Raw genomic sequence first — 22983 nt, 5'->3', positions numbered from 1 at the left:
GTTCACAGCTGACACACCGAGACCCAGGACATTTCACTAGACTGATGCTGAAGCCAACATACATCTGATGGAACTTAGTTCCAAGATCACAGAATAACTTCTTACCCCTTTGGGGCTAAGTACAGCACTTACAGCACCACAACAGGTATGGGTGATACCCCATAAAGGAGATCACCCAAAAGATCCTTCCCTACTCAAGGTACTTAGAGCATCTCATTTTTCTACTTAAACAACAAAAGACATTCAGTTGCTTTTTTAGGGATTAATAATGTCAAAACCTTTTTCTGTTCATGTTCTCTCCCCACATTTTGTACACTAAGTGAAATGTCCAGCTTAAAATTGTGAAAAACAAAATGGTGGGAGACGCAGGATAATGAGAACAGGCAAAAGCACAGGGCCTTGGAGTGGCTATTTGATAACCCATAGTGAACCTCTGTGACTGTCCCCAATGGTTCTCAGGTGCACAGCTTGCAGTTTGGGGCTGAGGGATGGAATGGGCTGCTCTTGACACTTATGAGAGAAGGCAATAAACTTTACTTACGGCCACTTACAAAAGATGATTAAGTGGGAGTTTCATACAAGTTACAAACTCTCATCCAAAGAAGGTAGGGGGTGAGTAGGAAGCACATAAACATGCATAGAACATTCTGCACCCAGAAGCCCACCGAAGGGTCTGTTGTGTTGATGTTTGCCTAGAATCCCTGATGCTAAATGCATCTTCAAACTGGTCATTAATGACAGAATATCTGACAGCAGGTCCTCAGATAAAGTTGTTTAATCACAATGTTGATGAGGAAAAAAAAAATCCACATGATGCCGAACCAAATGACATTATTTGAGGGCTTGTTTCATTATGCTGTCATCAAGCTGAAAGTGTCTCCAAGAACTGATGGAGTCTTTGAGCACTTACTGAAGATCCACACACTTTCCACATTGCCCTTTTCAACTCTCCAGAGCTCCCTCCCTACTTATTCACCTGTTCTCTACAGAGTGAGGGGGGAACCAATCACTTCTGCTATCCGTGCTCCCCAGAGCAGGCTAACCCGGCTACCTCCATAGGCCCCCCTCTGGCATCTGTGGCGAGGGGCCCTCCTGTTCAGCTCTCCAGCCCCCCAGCCCCCACCCCAGGGCTGCGACCCTGCCTGGTGGCTCCCCGCTCAGCCCCCTTGGAGGAGCAGCGCCAGACACGGCCTCACAGTTTTCTTGGTGGTCTCCTTTTTCCTCCTCTTCTCCGAGTTGCTGTGGAAGGACAGCTCGCGCCCACCGCGGTAGGACGGGCCGCGGCTCAGCTCGCGCTCACTGTAGGGCGGCAGAGCTTCGTCCGCCTCATCATCATCGTCGTCGTCGTCGTCGTCGTCTTCGTGGCCGGACACGGCGGAGGAGTAGGTGGCAGGTGGCGACCAGGCGTAGTAAGAGGCGCTGCGCGGGCCTAGCCGCGCACTGAGCTTGGCGGGCGTCTCCAGGCTCCCGCCTCGGCTGGCGCCCTCGGGCCGGGCCTGGCGCTCGGGCGCGCCGCTGCGGTGCGCGTGGTCGTACTTGGGCACCGCGCTCGGCGTGCGGCTCACCAGGCGCGGCAGGTGCGCCTCCTCGGGCGGCCGCCGGCGCGCGGGGCTGTAGGCCCAGGCGCGCTCCGAGTCGCCCAGGGGCTCCCGGCTGCGGCTCCGCGGATAGTACTCCTCCAACGAGCCGTCGGGGTAGCAGCCCCCGTGCGCCCGGGACTCCGAGCGCTCGAAGCGGCTCCCGGTCCGGGCCTCGTGGCTGTTGCCATCGGCCCGGCGCGGCCGCGGCCCGTAGGAGTCAGCGAAGGCCGCCAGCTCGTCCATGGAGACGGCCGGCACCCCGGTGGCGAAGTTCTTTCGAGACAGCATCTCCGACTTGGACCGTGGCTGGCTGCGGGCAGAGGCGACACTGATTAGGTGGCCGGGCAACACCAAGGTGGCCAGTACTTGTTGGGATAGGGCCGGGAACAAGGGTGGGGAACAAGAGAGCCCACTGTGTTCTGGGACACGGCTAGGAGACGTAGGCATGAGACACAATTCTCTCCTCCTCCTTGGATGAATAATCTTGGGCACCTCAAACAGTAAAGTGGAGGGAGGAGATGAGGATTAGGGTTAAAATAAGTGGGGAGGGAATTGTATGGGGACTATAACCAAAATGAAAATGCATACATTGTGCAAAAATGAAAAATGATGTAAGAATTATATAAAATAAGATAATTAAAAACAAAAAACAGTGAGGTGAAGGAAACCAGAGCTCTCTTGAGTTTGGATCAAAAGGGAGTTGTGTGGATAAAAATGCTTTGTGTTTAGCTGGTGCTGAAAAACGTGCCCATAGCCTTCTGATTATTATTATTATATGATCTCTGGTTGCGCTCCTCAAACCCTCAAAGCCAGCAGGGTGGTGTGGCTTGCAGCGCACACACAGTGGTGGTCCAACTGGCCCCTGTAATGTTGGGTGACATACAGAGAGGCTTTTTTCTCCCTCAGAGCCAAGGGTCAGGCTACCCGTGGGGCAGTAGGGGACCCCCACAGTGGGTAGGTTTGAGAGAAAAGCAGTGTATATACTGTCCTTCCTGGTGAAGGACAGGTCAGTGGGGGAAGATGCAGTTCAGTGGGGATGTAGCCACACAAAACTGGATGCAAATTCTGGCTTCCCACATTCACTGTCCATGTGACCCAGGGGAAATTGTTTACCTGATTATCTGTGCTTTGCTGTCCCTGACTTACAATATCATTCAGAGCTCTTGCCTTTAGAGTTAGGAGAATTAAATTCAACAATAAGTCTTCGGCGTTTTACCATTCACATAGTAAATGACCCCAAATGATGGTGTTGATGACTGGCATTTTTAAGAGGTTACAGAATTAAACAGATGAGAAAGGGAAATCTTAACAAAGGCTCTAGAAAACCCATTTCAGATGCCCTTGAATGACTACTTCTCCACATGGTGTCACAGTGTCCCCCTGCTTAATAAAGGTGGGAAGGGGGTGTTCAATTGCTCTCAGAAGAGATGTGTCAGCGTAACCAAGAATGGGAGACAGAGATGCTATTGAGTAACAGCCTCATATTCACCCTCTCTCCAGTTGTAGTTTCCTCACACCCACCACCAAACTGCCCCTCTCCCCCCAGCTTTCCTCACCTGTGCCTGAAGCTGTCCCGATCCTCTTTGTTATATTCCATGGCTGAGGGCCCCCGGCTTGCCCCAGTGCTGCCTCCCATGGCACCTGACCAGTAGTCAGCATTGCTCTCCAAGTCCCCAGACATGGGGAATTGCTTAGTTCGCATCTGATGATAAGACTGGCGGAAGTTGCTGTCGTCCTCATGTAGGGAGCTGAGTTCTGAGATGGTGTTGTTATCTGTAGGGACAGAACCAGGCATGGCAGCTTTCTCCATGTTAGTATGAGAACTCAGTTAAAGGCTGAGACCAGAAGGTCTGGAAAACTCCCACCTGAGAGCCTCAGTCTGGTCCAGATGGGTTGTAACCCTGCACCTAGTGGTGACTATATTCTTAGCTCAGCAGGAATGTGCTCTGGCTAGAAGCCCACTTGCCTATAGAGAGGGAGGCTTTCTACATGCTCTGTTCTTGGAATAGGAAAGAATTGTTATCGTTCCACCTAAGGTAGGCTTCCCAGAACTGGGGCTCTCTGCAGCAGGCCTCCTCTTAGTACATCATTGTTCTCGTTCAAATGTGTTCATGTTCTTGTATAATTCTGTGAAGAGTTGTGAGGATCCCAGGCATGCTGAGTCAAAAGGGGCAAAAAGAGAGAAGCTATAGATCAGAGAATTTTCTCTACTGCTGACCATGTCCCAGGATGGGGCCTTCAGAGCCAGTACTGTCTCATGCTTCCCATGCTTTAGCAGTACCCCAATCCCACCTCCTTCAGCTGTGCCCTGCTCCACGGAGCAAGGAGTCCAGAGAGCCAAAGAATGTGAACACCTACTATCTATCCAGCCCCTTCTGGATGCTCATCCAGGAACCTGGAATATCTTCCCCAAATGGCACCATTTCCCAGAGGCCACCACGTATATATATGACCAGGGCCAGTCAGGGCAGTTTTGGAGGAATGGGGAGAAAAAGGGGGGTGGGATGCACTTGTACTTTTGCCCCAATCAAAAATGTCAGTGGGTAAAGGGGGGCTAATCAAAGCTTTCTCATTTCCTAAGGTGGCCTAAGTAGTTTTTTGCAAAAGCACTTGTGAACAAGTACTGGAATCACAATCTGGAAGGGAGAAAAACAACTTATTTATAGAACTTTGAAGTGGATTGAATTTCATTTTACTTAAAAAATAAATCTAGTGAATATATTTGTAATGTAACTGAATCCATTTGTTTTCTCAGATCCTTTGGTTAGAACTTCAAAATATTATCAAAATCAACATTTACAAGATATAAGGCCTGGCTGTGCCGGGAGAGTTAAGCCAAGACAGGCTGCGGGAAGCCCTGTGTGTGTTTCACATTCCCCTCTATTTCTCCTCGCTTCAACAGTCTTGGGAGGAGCAGAGAATTTTTGCTGGTTCCTACCCACCAACTGGGGAGAGGGCTCCCCGCTACCTCATAAACATAGTCTTGTGGTTTGTTTTCACCAGGACCCAGGGCTAACTGTGAATAACACTCTGTAGGATCATGCGATCAGCTGGACATCTTCTTACACCTTTTTGTAGGTTTTGTAATTGTTAAACCTATTCTTCCTCTGAAGGAGAATGGACTAGTTTGTGCTTACTTTAAAGGAAAATAATTCATACACTGTTGATTAATAAAATCGAGAACCTTCTTTTTCTCATAATCCCTTTCTCATAATCCAGAAAATTAGAGAATTCTAATTTCCACACAGAAAAGAACTTTAAAATGTACCAAGTAAGACTACTGAAAATTCACATTGTTGGCTCAGAACTTTCCTTAAACTTCTGGGCATATTGGACCTTTTCCATTTCTCCAGATAGTGAGTGTTCTCTATTTTACCATTGTTAATAATGGACTATCTAGGTTGTATGAAGTACTAACATTTCTACCATACTAAACACGATGTCAACATCTCACTTTGCAGGCACCCATTTATGGAACCCTAGGACAGGACAGGCAAACCTTTTCTGTTATGGGAAAGATAGTAACTATTTTAGATTTTGCAAGCCATACTGTCACCGCTATTAAACTCTGCCATTGTAGTATGGAAAAGAGTTGTAGAAAATATGGAAGTGAAACGGCGTGACTGTGTCCCAATAAAACTTACTTACAAAAAGAGAAGGTGGAATATGTATACCTTGGGAACTGTTGTTTGATGACCCTGTACAAGGATTCTAGATTAAAAACATGCCAAGAGCAACCCCCCACTTACAAGGGGCAAGGACAATGAGTGTCATCATAGCTAGCAAATTCATGTGCCAGATCCTGGAACTCCCAATTCTTATAGACTGCCCAATTTTTATGACCTCCTGAGGCAACCTGAAACCACAAGATGATCCATGATCCACTCCAGGGTTTGTTTTGCTGTCAGTGATAGAACCTCTCCAAGTGATGCAAACTATATTCCTGCTTCATCTCCATGCAGTTAATATAATATCAGCAGGCGGGATCCAGTTCTGCTCAGGCACTGAATAAAGGCACTGTTTACTTTCTTCTCTGCCTCCTGGATTCAATAACTTAGTCTCTTCTGGCTCCAGAATTCTAAAGTCCTGTGAGCTAGACGACTGTAGTCTCTCAACAGAAACCACACTACAAAGTTGCTCAAAGTTTCTTGTGTGAAAACCAAAGGACTAATTCTGATTCTGTCACTTTGACACTCTGAGCTTCTGTTTTCTTTTCTATATATGGCAAAGGGCGGCCAAAGCCACCCCTAAAATCCCCTAGTATGCTAGCATTCCATTACCTTATGACCTTATACCCAAAGCCTCTGGAAACCATGTAACCAAGTAGATTCCATCTCAACTAGGCTCTGTTCCTTAGTTATAACCTTAGTTTTAAACTTTTTCTCTGAGCTGTGAGAGTCTCAGATTCCCTCCAAAGGCTCCTTCTCCTTGATCTTGGACTATCTCTGTCTCTGTCCCCTTTCAGGGATCCATGACAACACCGTTACAACTAGCTTGTCAAGTGCAGTGACATCTGCATTCCTGACATTCCAATCTGGAGATGGTCTTTTTATAGTCGGTGTGGTGGGAGGATGCAGCAATGGATGCAACTCAGACAGGATGAATATAGAATTGCAAACCGGGAGGAATATGTTGTCCTTAATCTGCATAAAGCTCCTCTAGTCTGGGACTGTTTCCCCAACAATTCCATCAAGCCTGTCACTGGTTCCAAGGCAGGAGGGTTCCAAGAGAGAGCCATAGCAACCTCACTTCCTGCCCTCTCTGACAATTAGCAGTCCATGTCAGACCAGCCCAGGGCTGCCTCTCCTGATGGTAATTTGGAGTTCTCCCCAAAGAACCAGCTGAGTCAGCTGCAAAGTCCCCAAGGGCTGGGGTTAGGGGTTGGGGCACCGCCACCTGCAGCCTCAGTAATTGAAAAGTTCCTTTGGCAAGAGAGGTCACCTCTTTGTTTGCCCTTTAGTGATTGCTGTTGGAACGTAGGTCTCTCTTCGGGAGTCACTTGGCAGACTGGTCTTGTCACTGAGGCCTCCATGAAGCAAGTCAGCAGCTGGATTGTTCAATGCTAGGGCCCCTTTCATGTTTGAAAAATTGATACTCGAGGGTCTCTCTAGTGGCACAAGGGGTTAAGTCTCAGCACTATGAAGCTATCCCACAGCCACTGCAGCAGGAGTTAGAGCCCCAGCTGGGGGTGACCCACATGGCACAGCAGACCTCTCCTGTCTCACCCGCGTTCTCCTCAGCAGTGTATTTCAGTAGATCTGCCTGTTCTGCTCCGCATTCTGTCTCTGGAATCCTCTCACCCCCCTCCCCTTCACCTTTGACCTGTACCCCAGCTCTTGTATGCATAAAATAAATCTTTAAAAAAAAAGAAAGAAAAATTGATACTCAAGCTTCCATATCTTAAGTCACTATTTTGAAGATATTTTAGAGGGAGTAGTAGGAAAAGACTCTTAATAAAACATTTCCTACCCCAGGGTTGCACGGCCTCAGCAGCACTGGCTGCCCTGTGGAGAGACACACCATAAACTGGGGTGATACCCGATATGCTACTTTATACCTGATGCCCCCTTTCCTCCCCTCTTTGTTCTCAGAACTACTTTCTTCAGGATGATGTCACCAGTGCTCATGTTAAAGTTTTGACTCTGAATGCTTGGGGCTGCCAAAGTTTGGAACTCCCCCAAATCTCCTGTAGCTAGGAACCCCTGCAGGAGGCACAGATCATATAAAACTGAAAGATGCTCACATCTGCCTCTCATCCTTCTGGCTGGATCAAACTGAGCCAGCTCCTTCTCGACATAGTATAGGACCTTCATGGAGTCTCTCTCTTTGTCAGCTTGGATCCGATAACCTTTGCGAACTGTTGGGAAAAGGACAAGCAGGTAAGTTGAAAGCATCAGAGCAAGGAAGCCTGTTTATTCTACCCTATAGAAAAATAGTGCTCACTTAAACAATTATTCTTTTTGAAACCAGCCAGAAAGAGTAATCTGTATTTATCCATATGGAACCATATCTGAGAGCCCCATTATCAGATGGTTCCACTGGAATGGGGACTAGCAGGCCAGCCACCAAAGTCTCTTACAGTATTTTTAGTCATTTGTCAATCTTTACTTTGTATCTCTGGACTGCGATGGTTCCATGCTGAGCTCACCTTCTCAAAGCATGGGGAAGTCTACTCATGCTACAAAGTCCACTTTCTCGATCATTCTGTTGTGTGAAGAGCACGCCTTTGTTTGGTGGGGGCACATGTGATACCCAAACAACAGGGGCTGGGACATAGGTAACCTGGAAGCCTCTAGTTGCCTGGGAGATGATGTGAAAATTCTAGAACTTGGTGGTCCATGAGAGTTAGTATTACATGACACGATATATATCATTAGTAGAAAATAAGATGCAAAAATCCATGGATCACTAGCAATGGGGTTTCATTTTATTTCTTTAGCACTTTCCTCTTGGGAAAGAGAATATCATATTTTAGACATGATTAATTCAACCTGCTGCTACGTGGTTCCAAGCAGGTGTTGTTTTCAGAACTTAATAAAAAACAAAGCTAAAGCATGACAGATAATACCATTACCCACATGCCCATCATTCATCCTGGCAGGGACAAAGGCTGACAAGCCCTGTATCACTGAAGTACCAGTTTAGTCCAATGCTAGCCCCACGGGTGACCAGACACAGGCAGTTCTAATCTTCACAGACGAGAGGGAGAGGGGAAAAGCAAGCAGGGAATGAAGGGGATGGGAACAGAACAGTAATGGCAAGACAATACTTACTGGGTATTGAAAATGCACGAGATACTGGGCTAAGTGCTTTGCACATTTGCTTCTCACAACCACCTAAGGAAGTTACTATTTTTAGCTACATTTTATGGTTGAGGAAACTTTGGCTCAGGTGGGTTTTATAACTTGCTCAGGAATACTGAGGTCTAACCATTTTGGACATCTTGCCTCTCTGGAGTTAAGGAACAGAGGTAGTGCAGAGTGATAGAAAAGGAAGCGGAAAAAGCAGAGTCCGGGGTAGAAAATGCTTGTAATAGGGTTGTGGGTGGTATGGTCTGGGCATGGCCCCATCTTCCAGTCTGCTAGGACCATACAACGTCTGCTCCCAAAGTCAGGCAGATACCACCAAGAAGTCACATCACTGCACGTGCCTCTGGAGAAAATCCTGCTTTCCCTTCTCTGATTGTGTTACCCTGGTCAAAGCTCCCACACAAGCCATGTACATGAAAGATTAAAATATAATATTCCAGACTCTAATCACAGCCTTGGCATTGAAGACTGAGAAGCCACCCACACAGCCATTCGCAGGTGCACTGACTTTCTATTTGAGAACATGCTGGGCAGTCCACATTCATTTCAAACTGTGGAATTACTTTTAAAAAATGCCATGAAGTACACGCTTCTTAGTGGCACCTTCTCCTGGAGGTTAGATCCATAATCCTTATGCAGAAGCAATTATTAGCAGAAATGATTTTATTTATCAAGCTACACCCTCTTCAATCTCTGCAGAGGCGTTTACAGAGTAGTACAGACAGTTCAATTAAAATGCAATTATCCCACGGAAATGCTCTGTCTGTTCCGAGGAAGTTATGTCTGATGGATGAAACACAGGGCTGGGAGTCTGGTTCTGGCACCTTGTGGGCATGCTCTGGTGTATTAGGGACTTCAAATCAATGGCCCCTACCTGGGATTCAGTTTTCATGTCTAAAAAATACGACTAATACTCCTCACCCTTTCAGTGATCTCATAAAGAAGAGAAGAAACAAAGATCAAATCAGCAGAGCACTTGGAGTTCTGTGTAATTATTAAGGTCGGCCCAACGTCGCTTCATCCAAAAGGCTTGCTTCGATGTTAGTAGCTACAAAAGTTCTACTGCTTCTCTTCTCTGCGTTTGGCTCCTACCTTACAAATCATTTACTTGGAACCTTCATTATGGCCCTAAGTATAGTCTAGCTGGTTTCAAACTCCCCCAAAGATTCTTGGAGGAAAGGAATCCTTATCATTCTGGATCAGTGTAAAGTCCACTTAATAAATGTTTGCTGAGCTCTAGCTTGAGGATGGGGATAGGGTTAAAGATTTCTTTAGAAAGTATTTTCATTAGTATTTCCCTCCCTAAACTATTAAGTTCCTGAGGACAAGGACCAGTTCTCTGTATCTCCATCCCTAGTACCTAGTAGAGAGCCCAGCATACTGTAGACGCTTAAAATGTATGTTTGAATGAATGAATGAATTCGGAAATAGAAATCGGAAGAGAAGCTATGTTATAAGGGATTACAAAGTAAGGCAGAAGAAGCTATGTGGGTGGTTTGTCGGAGAATTTTCACCAGGTAGGGGAACACTTGAATGGCAGCTTGAGGGAAGAGCAAAGTTTAGATAAATTTTCCTGTTATTACTAGTGATTCTTTTTTAAGTAGAGAAAACGACTATGTTTGCAGGCATTAGACGTAGGATCCAGTCTACCTGAAGCCATGGCTTTATTTAGGTGGCCTTAATATATGAAGCAGAGATATGCTAAGCATTTGGTAATAATGAAATGGGGGAGAGGAGTGGGAAGTGGTGTCATGTGGGACAATGTACCAGCTGTCCCCTGGCAGTGAGAGATGGCCGCCATCCTGAGCGACAGCTGGAAATCTGTTAACAGCAACTTCAACCGGAGCTTAGATTGTTTTCTGTGTCATTATAACAAATTACATTCCTCATTTAAGAGGCAGATTTGATTATGTATTTATAGATTATCATGTCCCTGAAAAGCTATAGTAACTTTACAGCCTCCAATGAGGATGGCAGTTTTGTCTTAATACTGCTGAGACTCCACTGTACTAGCTTTGACTGCTCACTCATACCAGCCCTTGACTTCAGAGAGCAAAATCCCTCTAATTTGTCAAAAAAAAAAAAAAAAAAAAAAAAAACAGAGGCAAAGTATTGATCCTTAGACTTTAGAGATATCATTCACTTGGTTTCAGTAACTAAAAAGCAAAGCAGTTCTTTTCAGAGCTGTTGCACTTGGTTTTGTTATGGGTTTGGGTTTGCTGCACACTAGAATTAATTTTCTCATCTTGGTAGACTCTGGCTGAGTGTGACAGCTGCACTCCAGGGCAGATAAAACACCAGAAAACATTTCACGATCCCACCAAGCAGATGAGACTTTTCCTTCTCTGAGAACAGTCTTACCATATATTGCATTGAAGAAATTTTTGCTCATTTTATTTCTATTCACCAGAACCCAGAAAACACTCTGCTAGACAATAAATTCCTTGAGGGGAAATTTGTAAGCACCCATTAAATTTTTCTTGATTTGAAAACAAATAGGGTGGTGTCAGGTTGATTTTTATTTGTAATTTGTCTGAAGACCAGAGAACTCTCTGATGTGTGGTGATATTTTGATGAGAAAGGTCCTAGTTTCGCATTTTTGGGGGAAATGACTTTTTCCTCAGTGATGTTTTAGTTTAGGGTTGATGGATGATTTATTTTCTCTTTTCAAGTTCAGTGTGGCCTAAGTCCTTGGCTGAGGATGGCTCTTCATACTTCAACTCCTCTAATTTATTATCAGCATTGGCAACTTTGATTTTACTGAGAGAGGATATTGGGATATTCACTTTGATGCCAAACTGTAATTTCAGAAATTCTTATTGTTAAAAGGATTTGATCTGATACTTCTGCAGTCAAATGCTCTACCACTGAGCTATACCCCCTGATCTGATACTTCTGACCCAATTAAGGCTCTACTATTTTTCAGCTAATTTCCAACTAAGAGTTAAATCCAATGTATAAAACTTGGCAGATAAAGTCTCTTTGAGGCAGATATGCATGGACGTAGCCTTACTCCTCCTGTCCTGTGTTCATGAGCAAAGTAAGGCTGTTTATGGGTAATGGAACAGCTGCCAGATTCCACCCCCAGGGTGGCAGCAGTTGTGGGAGAAGTGATGCTTAAAATTTGCATATTCTCTGTATACATACAGTAGGCATATATATATAGACACACACATCCTTATTAGTTTTGAAAATGACATTTTAAAACCCTGCTTGCCTACTCAATTCTTTTTGCAAGAAGTATCTGTGAAGGCCAGGTAGATATGAAAATTAAAAGGATGAGAGAGCAAGGTAAGAGTTGATGTGGAAAGACCAAATAGAAGGTAACTACATTAATCAAAGGGGGAGACAATGATATCAAAGACTAGGAGAGTTGTAATGAAGATGGAGGAAAGGAAACCAACTCAAGGTTATTTTGAGGTACAATCAGCAAGATTTGGGGACCTCTTAGATGAGGGAAGAGCGGAAGAGATAAGGATGAAGTCCCAGTTTCTGGCTTGGGTTACTAAATGAAAAAGGGTGTCATCCACTGAGATAACAAATGTGGGAGCTGGTTTGAAATTGAGAAACAATAGATTAATTCTACTTCCTTCAGGGTAAGTTTAAAACGCCCTCAAGATATCCTGGTGGAGTTGTCTAGAAGGCAGCAGGCTATGTGGCATTGAAGAAGAGAAAAGAGGATAGGGTTGGGAGTCATCAGCATACCAATGAGGACTGAAGCTGCAGGCATAGATACAATTTCCCAGGGAGAGGACACCAATATCTTGGAGATAGACAGAGGAAGAACATCCTGGACACAGCAAGATAAGTGGAAAAATTACAAAAGTCCAGAGTGGAGGAAGGCCGAGCAAGATGAATGGATAAAGGATAGATAGCAAATGCTTTTGAGAAGTCAAAGGAGGAAAGGATCTGAAGAGTATCTATTAGATTTAGCAAAAAGGCATACTTGGCAAGAGCTGGTTTTTGGAGTGGTGAAAGCAACAGAACAGAATTTAGTTGAAGAGTAGGTGAAAGCTGAGGAAATGGAGACATTAAATATTCAAAACTCTTTCAAGGAGTTTGGCTATGAAAAGGGCTATAAAAAAAAGAGAAGTAACATCAGAAGACAAAGTTTTTATAATTGTATTGCAATGGGAGAAATCTGAGCATATTTTGAAAGCTAATAGGAAGGAGTCACTCAAGAAGGAAAGGCTGCAGTTGTGAGGTGAGAACAGAGAAGCATGTGGATATTCAATATAGCGAGAAACTTGACAACCATGAAGGGGACAGATCCAGAGCAGAGCAGGATCTTTTGTTGTAACAGAGGTCTCAAGGAGCTGCTATGAAGAATGGGAGAAGGAATCAGGGTGCCTCTTATCTCTCTCCCAACTGGTAATCAAGTGGTTATCCTATACATAGCTCATCAACGATGCCTTTCAAATGCACAGAATGTTCAAAAGTGTATTGTGTACAAATGTAATCTGGAAAATGACTGTTGCTAGATGATTACCCTAAAATTGAAGTAGCATATAAATATAAAATAGGCTAAACTCACATCTTTATAAATCAGCATTTCTTAACATTACAAACATTCTTTAAAGAATAACCTACATGGAACAATGGCCAAAGTCACCTTTTTAAAAAAAAAAATCTTCTTATATCATTGTATCATTCTCACTAATTCTGCCTGTGAAACTAAGTGTACAGACATGTTCCTTGGGGGCTGGGGGTGGGTGGGAGGAGAATTGTGAAGAACTCTGTCCTGACTCAACCAGCCAGATAATGATAACATGGGCCAGACTAGCTGTGGCCAACACTGGCTGTTACCTTCCTCTCTCTCCTTGTTACCAGAACCCTGATTTTGTTATTCTCCAAGGTGGTTAGGTGTTTAGACTTAAGAGATAAGCTTGATTAGTCTGAGCCAATATGGTTTAGGAATGGGCACAGAACCCAGAATTCTTGCCAATAACATTGTAAGGAGAGGACTGTGGAAGCTGGAGGGAAACATGTCTTTTTCCATTTCTGAATGCATTTAGCTGCTGGAAGTCTGGTCATCATGGCGTCACAAGGGGAGCTGGCCTAGGAGGACAGAGGATGCTCAGGATGACAGGACAAAAGATAGGAAGAATCAGGTCCTGCAGCAATGGCATGTGAACTGTTCAACTGACCAACTTTAGAGCCACCCCACCTTAAGGTTTTTTGCTATGTGAAACAAATAAGACATTGCCCTTTTTTTTCAAGTGATTTTTAATTGCCTTTGGTTAGTATGGCAGGCTGGGGCCAAAATGATTTAACTGCAACCAGTAGAAACTGGAAAAAGGCTGAAAACAGGAGAGAAGTATCAGTCACTCTATAAATAAGAATCATTTCATGGTAAGAATCCATTAAATAAGAAGAGGGAAAGTTCTGATGGGAGGGAAGAAGAAGAGGGAAAAAAGAGAGATCAGCAAGTAAAGTGTGTGAGACTCATTCCATTAGTGTCCTCACCATCTTGTGGGGAAATGGACTATGTCATCCTCATCTCTAATTCCCTCTGTGTCCTTGATCGTTAACTTTTACTTCTGAGTCTGTAACTTATTCCCAATCTCCAAAGTCAGAATTCTACTCATGGCTCCAGAGAAGGAAAACACAATAGCACTTACTCACTGGGGATCTCCATTTCTTCCACCGCTGGGCCCTGACAGGTCACTAAGTGGGTGCATGCACATCTCCACCCCCACTGAAAGCAGTCCAGACACTGCCAGGGGCACACTCACGTCAAGAGCTTTAAGAAACGATCTTCTAAATCTTCTACACACATAATCCTAATCTTCACCATCTTGTCATCCTGGGAGGCCTCCAAGAAAGCCGCTTTAAAGGCTCTCTCTCCTCTACTCCTGTTGATAACCACAAATTCATCATGCCCCCCAAAGGTGCTAATCTTCACCCAAATAAGCTCTCCTTAGCAGTGATTTCATTTCCATCTGTGATCGGTAGCACTAGACAGAGCGGAGTCATCTGGAGCCTCCCTTCACTTCATTTCCTAAAGTCTTATTGTTTCCTCTTTCAAAGCATCTCTCAGATTCACCCACTCATTTCAACTCCCATTTCTCTATCATCATTCAGGAGCTCACAAGTCCCACCGGAACTACCTCAGTCACATCTCAGCTTGTGGTCTCTGCTGCCTTGTTCCTCCACCGTCACTGTCACTGGCCTTGTCAACAGGCCACCTTCTCCACCCGGGGATCTGCCTGCATTGATTGGCTCCTCGCTCACTCATGGCACCAAGCCCCAGACCTTCTGGAGGGGTTTCAAGGCCCTTCCACTCTGGCTCCACACACCCTTCTGCTCTCTTCTGATCAGGTCAGGCAAGTCAGACCCGGCCACACTGTGTTCTGTGGCTCCATACTTCTGCCAAGCTGGCTTCATGTGGGTGCTCAGCACCTGTCCCTCATACTAGCAATCCTCATTCCTCCAGGCACAGCTCAAATCTCACCTCCGCCCCACGACTTTAAACCACTCCCGCTCTTTCTCTTTGAATTCCCAGCACCATCCCTTTAGCATCTAATCATCCTAAAAAAGAAAGTCCATTCTTCTTTTCCCTGAGGGGGGCATGCTGCATATGACACAAACCAGGTCCTACAGTTGGTGGCCGTCATGGAATCTGCCACAGACCTGGGCACTAGGCAGGGAGGTCAGAGTTATGAACTGAGTGGCCAACATTCAAGGGGAACCATGCCTCTGCGCTTATCATATTAGTTATGAGGGAGCGTGGGGGGAAAGCAGGGGCCTGCTGCCCCTGGAAAGCCTGCTGTGCACTCCAGAAGGTAGTAGAGCTGCGAGGGTCTGTCGTGGGACAATCATTTCCTAAAGAAGCATCACTGAGCTGATGGTTCTTATCAGCAAGAAGCAGAGCGGAAGCCGAGAGCAGCATGGGGCAGGGAGGTCTGGAACTACATTTACCACTGTGGCTTCCTCCAGTGGAGTCACTCGGAGCCAGGGGAGGTGGGTGCGGCTTGTCCATCGGCATGCCAGATGAGGGGGCTCCTCCCAAGGGGACAGAGGGGATGGAGTAGGGGCCAGGGACACCGGAGATGGAGGGAGGGTACCCGGCCTTTGCTGCTTTCCCTGCTTCATACACTGTGGAAGGAGATGAAGAGCAAAAGAGATTATATTGTCCCACCCTCCACAACCCTCAGACCAAACATCCCTGAGGATGTACTTTAGGGAGGCTCAGGTGTGTGCCTCTGTGTGTATGTGTGTGTGTGTGCATGAGCACACGAAAGTGTGCACTCACCTAGACCTGAATTGATTCATTAGAACCACTCTCCCCCACTTTCTTGGACTCCTCCAGCTCTGCTGAAAAGCACCGACATACGGAATTACAGTGTTTAGTACCTGGCAACCGAGTAATTAAGCGGTTCTGGGAGTTGTCACAGCAGCCGCCTCAGTGACAGCAGCAGCCCACTCTTATCCACATTGCCTGTTGGCTGCCTTCCCCCTCTGGAGGAGGCCTGGCACCCGGGTTGCCCAGGACCCCTTCTGGGAGGATCCTGGCCCTCTTCTAGAGAGGCCCAGCAGGCAGTGGACGTGCACCTGGCCCTGCTCTGTGATCTCAAAAGCACTGACTCATGCCAACCGCTCTACTCAAGGTACCAAAGACATATATGTGTCTCCTTCCTTCAAGCTGTGTTTGCCTCATGGCAGGTTTGCCAAATTGAACACTTACAGGCTTGGCCGGTAAAGCAAAACTGTGAATCACTAAGTGAGGACGAGTGCCTCTGTGGCCCATTTTGTCATGGGAGTAAATAAAAGTCATCTGTGGCTGGATGGTCCCCAAAAGCACATTTTGCACATGCTGCTATAAAGAAGGCAGGTTCCTTGCCTGTGCACGGCATGACCAGAGATGGAGGCTCCAGTCTGAATGCCCCCAAGGAGAGGGCACAGCCTGACTGCACAACCTCACCATCCTGAACTGGCCCTTCCTGTCGTCACTAGTGTCCATGGGGATTCCAAGTACAGGGTGACAGGTGTGGATAAGAAACATGGAGGGATGCACGGGGGTGAGAAGGCAGACAGGATGGTCACTGCTGGGAGCTGGGGGCTCCGAGCAGAGGAAGGAGTCTGGAATGACTGAGTTTTGGGGAAGGACGAAGGTAAGGGAGGGACTCAGGGCACACAGCTGCCTGACAGAGAGGACGTTTCTCTCAACCCTGGGTCTGTTCCCATTGGTGACTGTACTCACAGGCCTGAGGGCAGCAGCAGGACTCCGGGCAGCAGGGACAGCGGATGTAGCAGCAGCAGCTGTGAGGACAGCACTGGCACCAGCAGATCCCCACCAGGACGAAGAAGAGAAAGACTCCCAGGATCACCAGGCCAACAAATACCCACTCTGCAAGGACGCACAGAGAAATCCACGCTCAAGGTGGCCCACAGGCAGGCCAGGTGCACGCTCACCCCATGGGGCCCGGGGAAGGAAGCATCTTGTCACAGAGCCCTCCCTGTCATCCCCCACCAAACTCAGGAGGAATTCTGGAGTGAGAACACAGAACACTTCCCAGGGCTGGACGTGGAGAAGGAAGAAGGTTCCCTGGGTCATGCTGAGCTCACATAATGACGAACACAAAGCATAATGGGGGAGCTTCAGGGACCCCTCTTAGGGAAAGGGTTTACCAAATCTTTTATAGTGTCAGGACAAGGAAGGCCAAGAGCAGGACTCCTGGCTGCGGGGAAGGGAGTTTTGCTTGCTTGATTCTGAACTGGTGAGTCCTGGAATATATCTCTTTTGTAGTCAAGTTAATCTTGACTGTAAGTCAAAAGTGTAACCCTGAGAAAAAATTCTCGATGTCTGCCTGGTCCAAATCCAAGCATATTTAAGTGGCCATCCTGTAACGCCTTCCTGTATTCATCATCAGGGCTGAGATTAAGCCTTTTGCTTATGCCTGCATACCCAACTATAGACAGTGGGTGTTTCCCCACTGGGAAACACCGGAGACAGTCTCAGATAGAGAAGACACTGTCTCTGTCCCAAGGGTGGTCTGGTTGATCACACTCAGGGTGACCGTGCTAGTGAGCCAGCAGTGCCAAGGCTAAAGGGGCTCATGGCTTCATGACTGGCAGGGTGGATGTGCGTATATCTGGCTACATCTGCTGTTTTCAAAGTTCTGCCAGCACTGAACAGGAATTCACCTTCATTTGCCCACCCAAAAGATTAAAAAGTAACATTCCATTTGCTTAGATAAAAATGGCTGTGGCTCTACAGTGACTGGCCTATATGTCATGATTTTGGGACTTGGCTATAGGACCCAACTTCCCACTGGGGGAGCCCGGGGACAGATGACAGTGAGACACACTTTCCTTTAAAAAGTCGAAAGATTAAAGTGACTCATTTTGATTGAAAGTTATCTGCCCCAAATTCCCTTCACAATGAGCTTCACGTAAGTGTTGTTTCTTGAGTTTTGTTTATTAAATATTCCTTCCACTAAGTGGACATTCAGTTGGTGCTTGAGAATTTGGCATTTTTGCTATATAAAGAGTTTTGTGATAATGGTAGAATTATTTGACCTTTGTTTAGAATATACTTTCCTCAGAGGAAAAACAAACAACATATGTTTCCTGAAAATCCCTCCACACATGCATCTGAAATCCATTCAAATTCAGCAGGTCCACCTCCCCTCAGTGAGGAAATGAGAAGGCGGTGTGCCTGGCTAGAACAGTCTGGAGGGCATTCTTTGCTCAGGACAAAAGAGAGCTGAGGACTCCCTGCAATAACAGGGATAATAGCAATAACAGAGTAATATAATGTAGCCTGAGACAGATAAGAACCGTGAGAATGAGAAGCACTACGTGGAGTTTAAGCTACAACATGGACCAGGTCTTCAAGGATAAAAGATTGGCAGGTGGTCTAGTGGTAATTTGGTGGTGGGGGCACAATGGTGGAGACACCTGATGGGCAGGATCCTAATGTTACATCATTTAAAAGAACAAATAAATAAATTTAATTTAAAAGTTAAATTATAAAAAAAAGAGGACTGGCAGGTCCTTGGAGAAACAAAAGAACGTTTTCTATGAAAGGATTCCAGGAGTACAGTGGGAGGGAAATTCAGGCGCCCCAGTACCAAATGTGAAAAGTACAGTAACTCTTTTTTGGGATACTGGGAGATACAACATCTAGTTTGAAACAATGCAATGTAACATTGTGTGTGTGTGCATGTGTCTGTATGTATGTGATGAATATATATATATACATATATATATATAAAATGGAACTCTGGACAAGAGGATCACAAAGTAGTTTCTATCTGTGTCCTTGGGACCAACATCAATAAGAAGACTGTCTGCATCTGGCTGGCAACTAATGGGAAAGGGCAAGGAGAACTCATCAAAGAATAATTGGTGAAGTTCAACTGTGAAGATTCTGGATGCTTCTTAAAACTTGAATCAAGATGAAATCAATGGCTAGGAATATTTCTGTATCTCTTTGTTGTTCCCAACTATTAGGCAGTTCTTAAACCTTTGGCAGAAACCCTCCAAAGCAAGATTGAATCATACCCTTTCCAACTCCCTGAGTTTGGATATGCCCTCTGCCATAGGTCATTTGGATTTCTCTCTGAGACTCCTTCCATTCAGGTGACTACTGTGCTCTGCCAAACTACCGTCTGCTTGTCTACACTGGTGTGTCCAATCTAAGCCACATAAAAAGGCAGAGGTGTGCATTTGGGGAGGTGTTTTTGACATATGGTCCAGGGAACTCAGGGATTTAGGGGACCCAAGAAGTCCCTGAAGTTGTATGCAAAGCAACTTAAATCTGTAAATCCATACTTTTCTTTCTTTTTTTTTTTGTCTTAGAAAGAAAAGTTTATTTTAGGAAAAAAGGACAAAGAAGAATGACTCCCAGGTATAAGGTACCTGGGAGGGGCCAAGATGTGCCCCATAAATCCATACTTTTCAAGGAATGAGGGCTATATAGCTTTTATAAAGTTTGAAAAATATTATGATAAAGTTATAAAAGGTAATTCAGAGTTACATGGCTGTATGTAAACATTGTGAACATGTAACTCAGGGAATAAGGAATGCAGATAAATAACGATTCTGTTAAGGGTACTTATAGTTTTCTGGGTACAGCTGAAATACCTAGACAGGCATGGAGATTGCCAGAGAGCTTGCATGCATGACACTGAGGGACTGGATCCCCCTCTCAGCCTATTTTTGTTTATCGTTATTCTTTTAGGGCCTAGTGACAGAAGGAATACAATTTCAAGTCTCTTCCAATGGTCTCAGGTCATCCTGGAAAAGACCACAGACACATATAGACATATAGATAATTAAAGGAGCAATTAGTGACAAGGGCAGAATAAGACAGATGGAGTCACAGCAAATTAAGCAAGTAGAGTTAAATGGCTGAATACCTGGCATTATCTCCACAGCAAAACTGGGCAAGAGATCAGCAAGCAGCCCTGTCCTGCCTAGAAGAGGTGGAAGGGAAAGAAGGAAAGGTTACTCCAAAAGAAAACAATGCCTGAAGCCTGACTCACTGGTGCCTTCCTCCGTGGGCCATGGCTCATGCTCATTGTGGTATGGAAGGCAGCGGCACATTGCCAAGGCTGGGTTCACTCAAGAGAATGACCTTCCCCGCAATCTCTGGCAGCGATCTTAGTGACCTCTGCATCTGAACTTGGTGGAAGCAAACCCAGGACTCTCTCCGCTTCACTATGAAAATCCCTGCTTGAGCAGAGTGACACACACCATCTCCACTCATGTATTCATCCTTCTCCACGTATTTTATTGGAAAATCTAACCCATCTGTATCCAAACGTTCAACCTACATTTTCATACATCCATACACAGTCCTGGGGCCATATAAAAACAAAAGTACATATTTGGTTTTAACATGGATTCATTTCCTCACATGATTCTATTTATAGCTTAAAGATATTTCAATGATTAAAATTTTCAAGGGCTAGGGAAAGATAGCACTAGATCAGTTACACACTGTTCTACATTTCTTTTGGCTTCAGAAATACCATGCACATATGTATATGGTATGGCTTTTCCATATGGCACCCACAGCTGGTGTTGCATGGGCCCAAGTACCTTCTGCATGATATGACATAGAAGCATAAAGGCTGGTGTTGAGGAGGTGCCCCTTGGGGGCTTTGAGGGCCAAAGAGTTGGCAAGAATCAAAACACTGGAAGATGTGAGGGAGGAGGTTTGCCTTTCCAAAAATTAGCCTGATTTAGAGAAAGAAGTTCTTGAATGCTTCTACCATGTTCCCACATCAAGGTAACTGTAAAGGCCCTGATAGTTCTTATACCTCTGTATAAGCTCTACTGTTCTGAAGCCTTACTAACCAACTAGAAAGTTGTACTAGGAAACAACTAGCAAAATGCCAAACAACTAGCAGACTTGTGATGGTAAAAGGTGACTGTGGTACTAAGGGTGTAACTGAACCTTTTTTCCTTTATGCGTGCGACCTAGGCCTCTCCAATTGAACTGTACAATAGAAAGATTTTGTGAGTAATAGGTAATTTTAATTTTTCTAGTAATTACATCGAAAGAGTTTGAAAAACCCAAATGAAATTACTAATATTTTTCACTAAAACCACCATGGCCAAAATATTAACACTTCAAAAGTCCAGTAGCCACAGGTTGCAGTCTCTGTGGGGTATGTTTCATGCATAAGCATCTAGGTCATTTAGAAAATAAGCTTTCCGTCTTCACTGGTGGCACAGGTGGTTGAGCGTAGTGCTGTGAAGCTGTCCGTGGCCTCTGCAGTGCGGGTTCGATCTTGGTCGACCCGGGAGATAGCCACATGACAGGGCAGACCTCTCCTGTCTTGCCCGCTTCTCACCTCAGCAATGTTTTTGGTTCATCTGCCTGTTCTGCTCTCCATTCTGTCTCTGGTAAATCCTCTCACCCTCCCACACATCTGGCCTGTACCCTGGTTCTTGTATAAATAAAAACATCTTTAAAAAAAAAAAAAAGAAAAGCAGCTTTCCTGTTAGTTTGCAGGGGTATGTCAGAGAAAAAGTTATCTATGTGTAGCTTAGGTTTTGAGTTTAAAGATCATGGTTGGTCACTGGTCCTCTTCTCTGTCAAACCCCACCCCCCCCCCACCACCACCATAGAAAAGCAGCTCTAACAAAGGTTAAGGAAAAAGCAGCTCCCCAAGGGCATTAGAGGGTGCTGTGTAGGGGCAAGGTATTAGGGGATCAGGTAAAAGGGACCCCGGCTCACTTTACATTTTCTTGGCTCTCCTTCACCGTACAAGGCCCGTGTAGTGAATGTGTCTTGGTCATGCCTCCTGTATGAGCATTGGTCTCATACCTGAACAGTTCACTGGAACCAGAATCCATTCCAAGGGAAGAATAAGACAGATGGAGTCACAGCAAATTAAGCAAGTAGAGTTAAATGGCTGAATACCTGGCATTATCTCCACAGCAAAATTGGGCTTCCCTTCCAAGGGAAGGGAAGCATGGAGTTGGTGATGTAAGCTAGTTCTGTTTTAGGTTTTGGTTCCTCCATCTTGTACAGCTGAAATAGTAAGCATGATCTGCTGCTTGCAAGTGCTCTTGGAAGGACAAGTGGGAGAAGAGTGGGGCATTGGAAAAAGGCACCCTGAAGGAAACTTCTCAGACCAATCTTTGGCCTAAGTCTTCAGGAACAGCTAAAAGGGTCTCTAAGGCTCACATACCATCCAGTTCTCAAGCCTACCAATGCTTTAAACATCTCTAGATGTGCCAACCCCCAGGTCATTAATTATATTTGTAATACAAATGTTATTGATATAAGCTACCAATTTGTACATTTTCCCAGGAAATTGCTTCTGGGAAAACTATTAACTTTATTATTTTTTTAAGATTTATTTATTTATGCACATAAGAACTGGGGTACAGGCCAGAGGTGTGGGAGGGTACAGGCCAGAGGAGTCACCAGAGACAGAGTGGGGAGCAGAACAGGCAGACTGACTAAAATACACTGCTGAGGGGAGCGGTGCGCAAGACAGGAGCGGTCTGCTGTGCCGTGTGGGTCAGCTACCTGGCTGGGGATCGAATTCCTGCTGTAGTGGCTGCGGATAGCCTCAAAGTGCTGTGTCTTAACCCCTTGAGCCACCAGGGAGGCCCCCAACTATTAACTTTAAAAAGTCCACGCATCAAGGAATATACAGTGCTTGTACATGTTATATTGAACATATTATCTTGGAGAAATGGTGGACTGGGAGTCAGGGTATTTAGGGCGGCTTGGCCATGGGTTTTCTAGGTAATTACTATAGTTATTTTCTTCCTCCTTCTAGGTCTCAATTTTTTCCTTAGTCAATTGAAGTGGATGATAAATATGGAGACCATATATCTTGGTTTGCCTGGGACAGTCCTGGTTTATGCCTACTGCCATGATGTAATGATTAAGAGCATCCCGTTTTTTGTGTTTGTTTTTTTTTTTTAACTCTCAAAGTGTTCCAGTTTGGAAAATTAATTACGAGGTCACCCTTATCTATAACATTTGTAGGTCTCAAATCTGTCTATAGGAACCAACAGGTGACACAAATAAGCACAGATGACCAAAACTAATATAACAGGAACAGTGGCGATGTAGCAGACTGCCACTCTGTACCTATAGGGGCTGTGACCATTCACCT

The 22983-nt window shown here is 45.3% G+C and overlaps 1 protein-coding gene across 3 annotated transcripts in view; it reads right to left on the bottom strand.

Moving 5' to 3' along the window:
* Positions 1-22983, bottom strand: part of ILDR2 (immunoglobulin like domain containing receptor 2) — a 62950-nt gene that overhangs the window by 5708 nt on the left and 34259 nt on the right. Inside the window, exons 4-9 of one of the 3 annotated variants that reach the window (XM_037506560.2) lie at positions 19756-19812; positions 16593-16739; positions 15311-15487; positions 7324-7437; positions 3137-3353; positions 1197-1890 (exon numbers count right to left, since the gene is read on the bottom strand). In XM_037506560.2, the coding sequence (XP_037362457.1) occupies positions 1197-1890; positions 3137-3353; positions 7324-7437; positions 15311-15487; positions 16593-16739; positions 19756-19812 (1406 nt within the window). The remainder of the gene's footprint in view (positions 1-1196; positions 1891-3136; positions 3354-7323; positions 7438-15310; positions 15488-16592; positions 16740-19755; positions 19813-22983) is intronic. The other 2 variants (XM_054693506.1, XM_054693505.1) reach the window with 2 other exon arrangements.

Source organism: Talpa occidentalis, unplaced genomic scaffold, assembly GCF_014898055.3.
Source record: "Talpa occidentalis isolate TD23 unplaced genomic scaffold, MPIMG_talOcc4v2.1 talOcc4.12, whole genome shotgun sequence".
NCBI lineage: Eukaryota > Metazoa > Chordata > Mammalia > Eulipotyphla > Talpidae > Talpa > Talpa occidentalis.
This window is presented reverse-complemented; position numbering and strand designations above follow the sequence as displayed.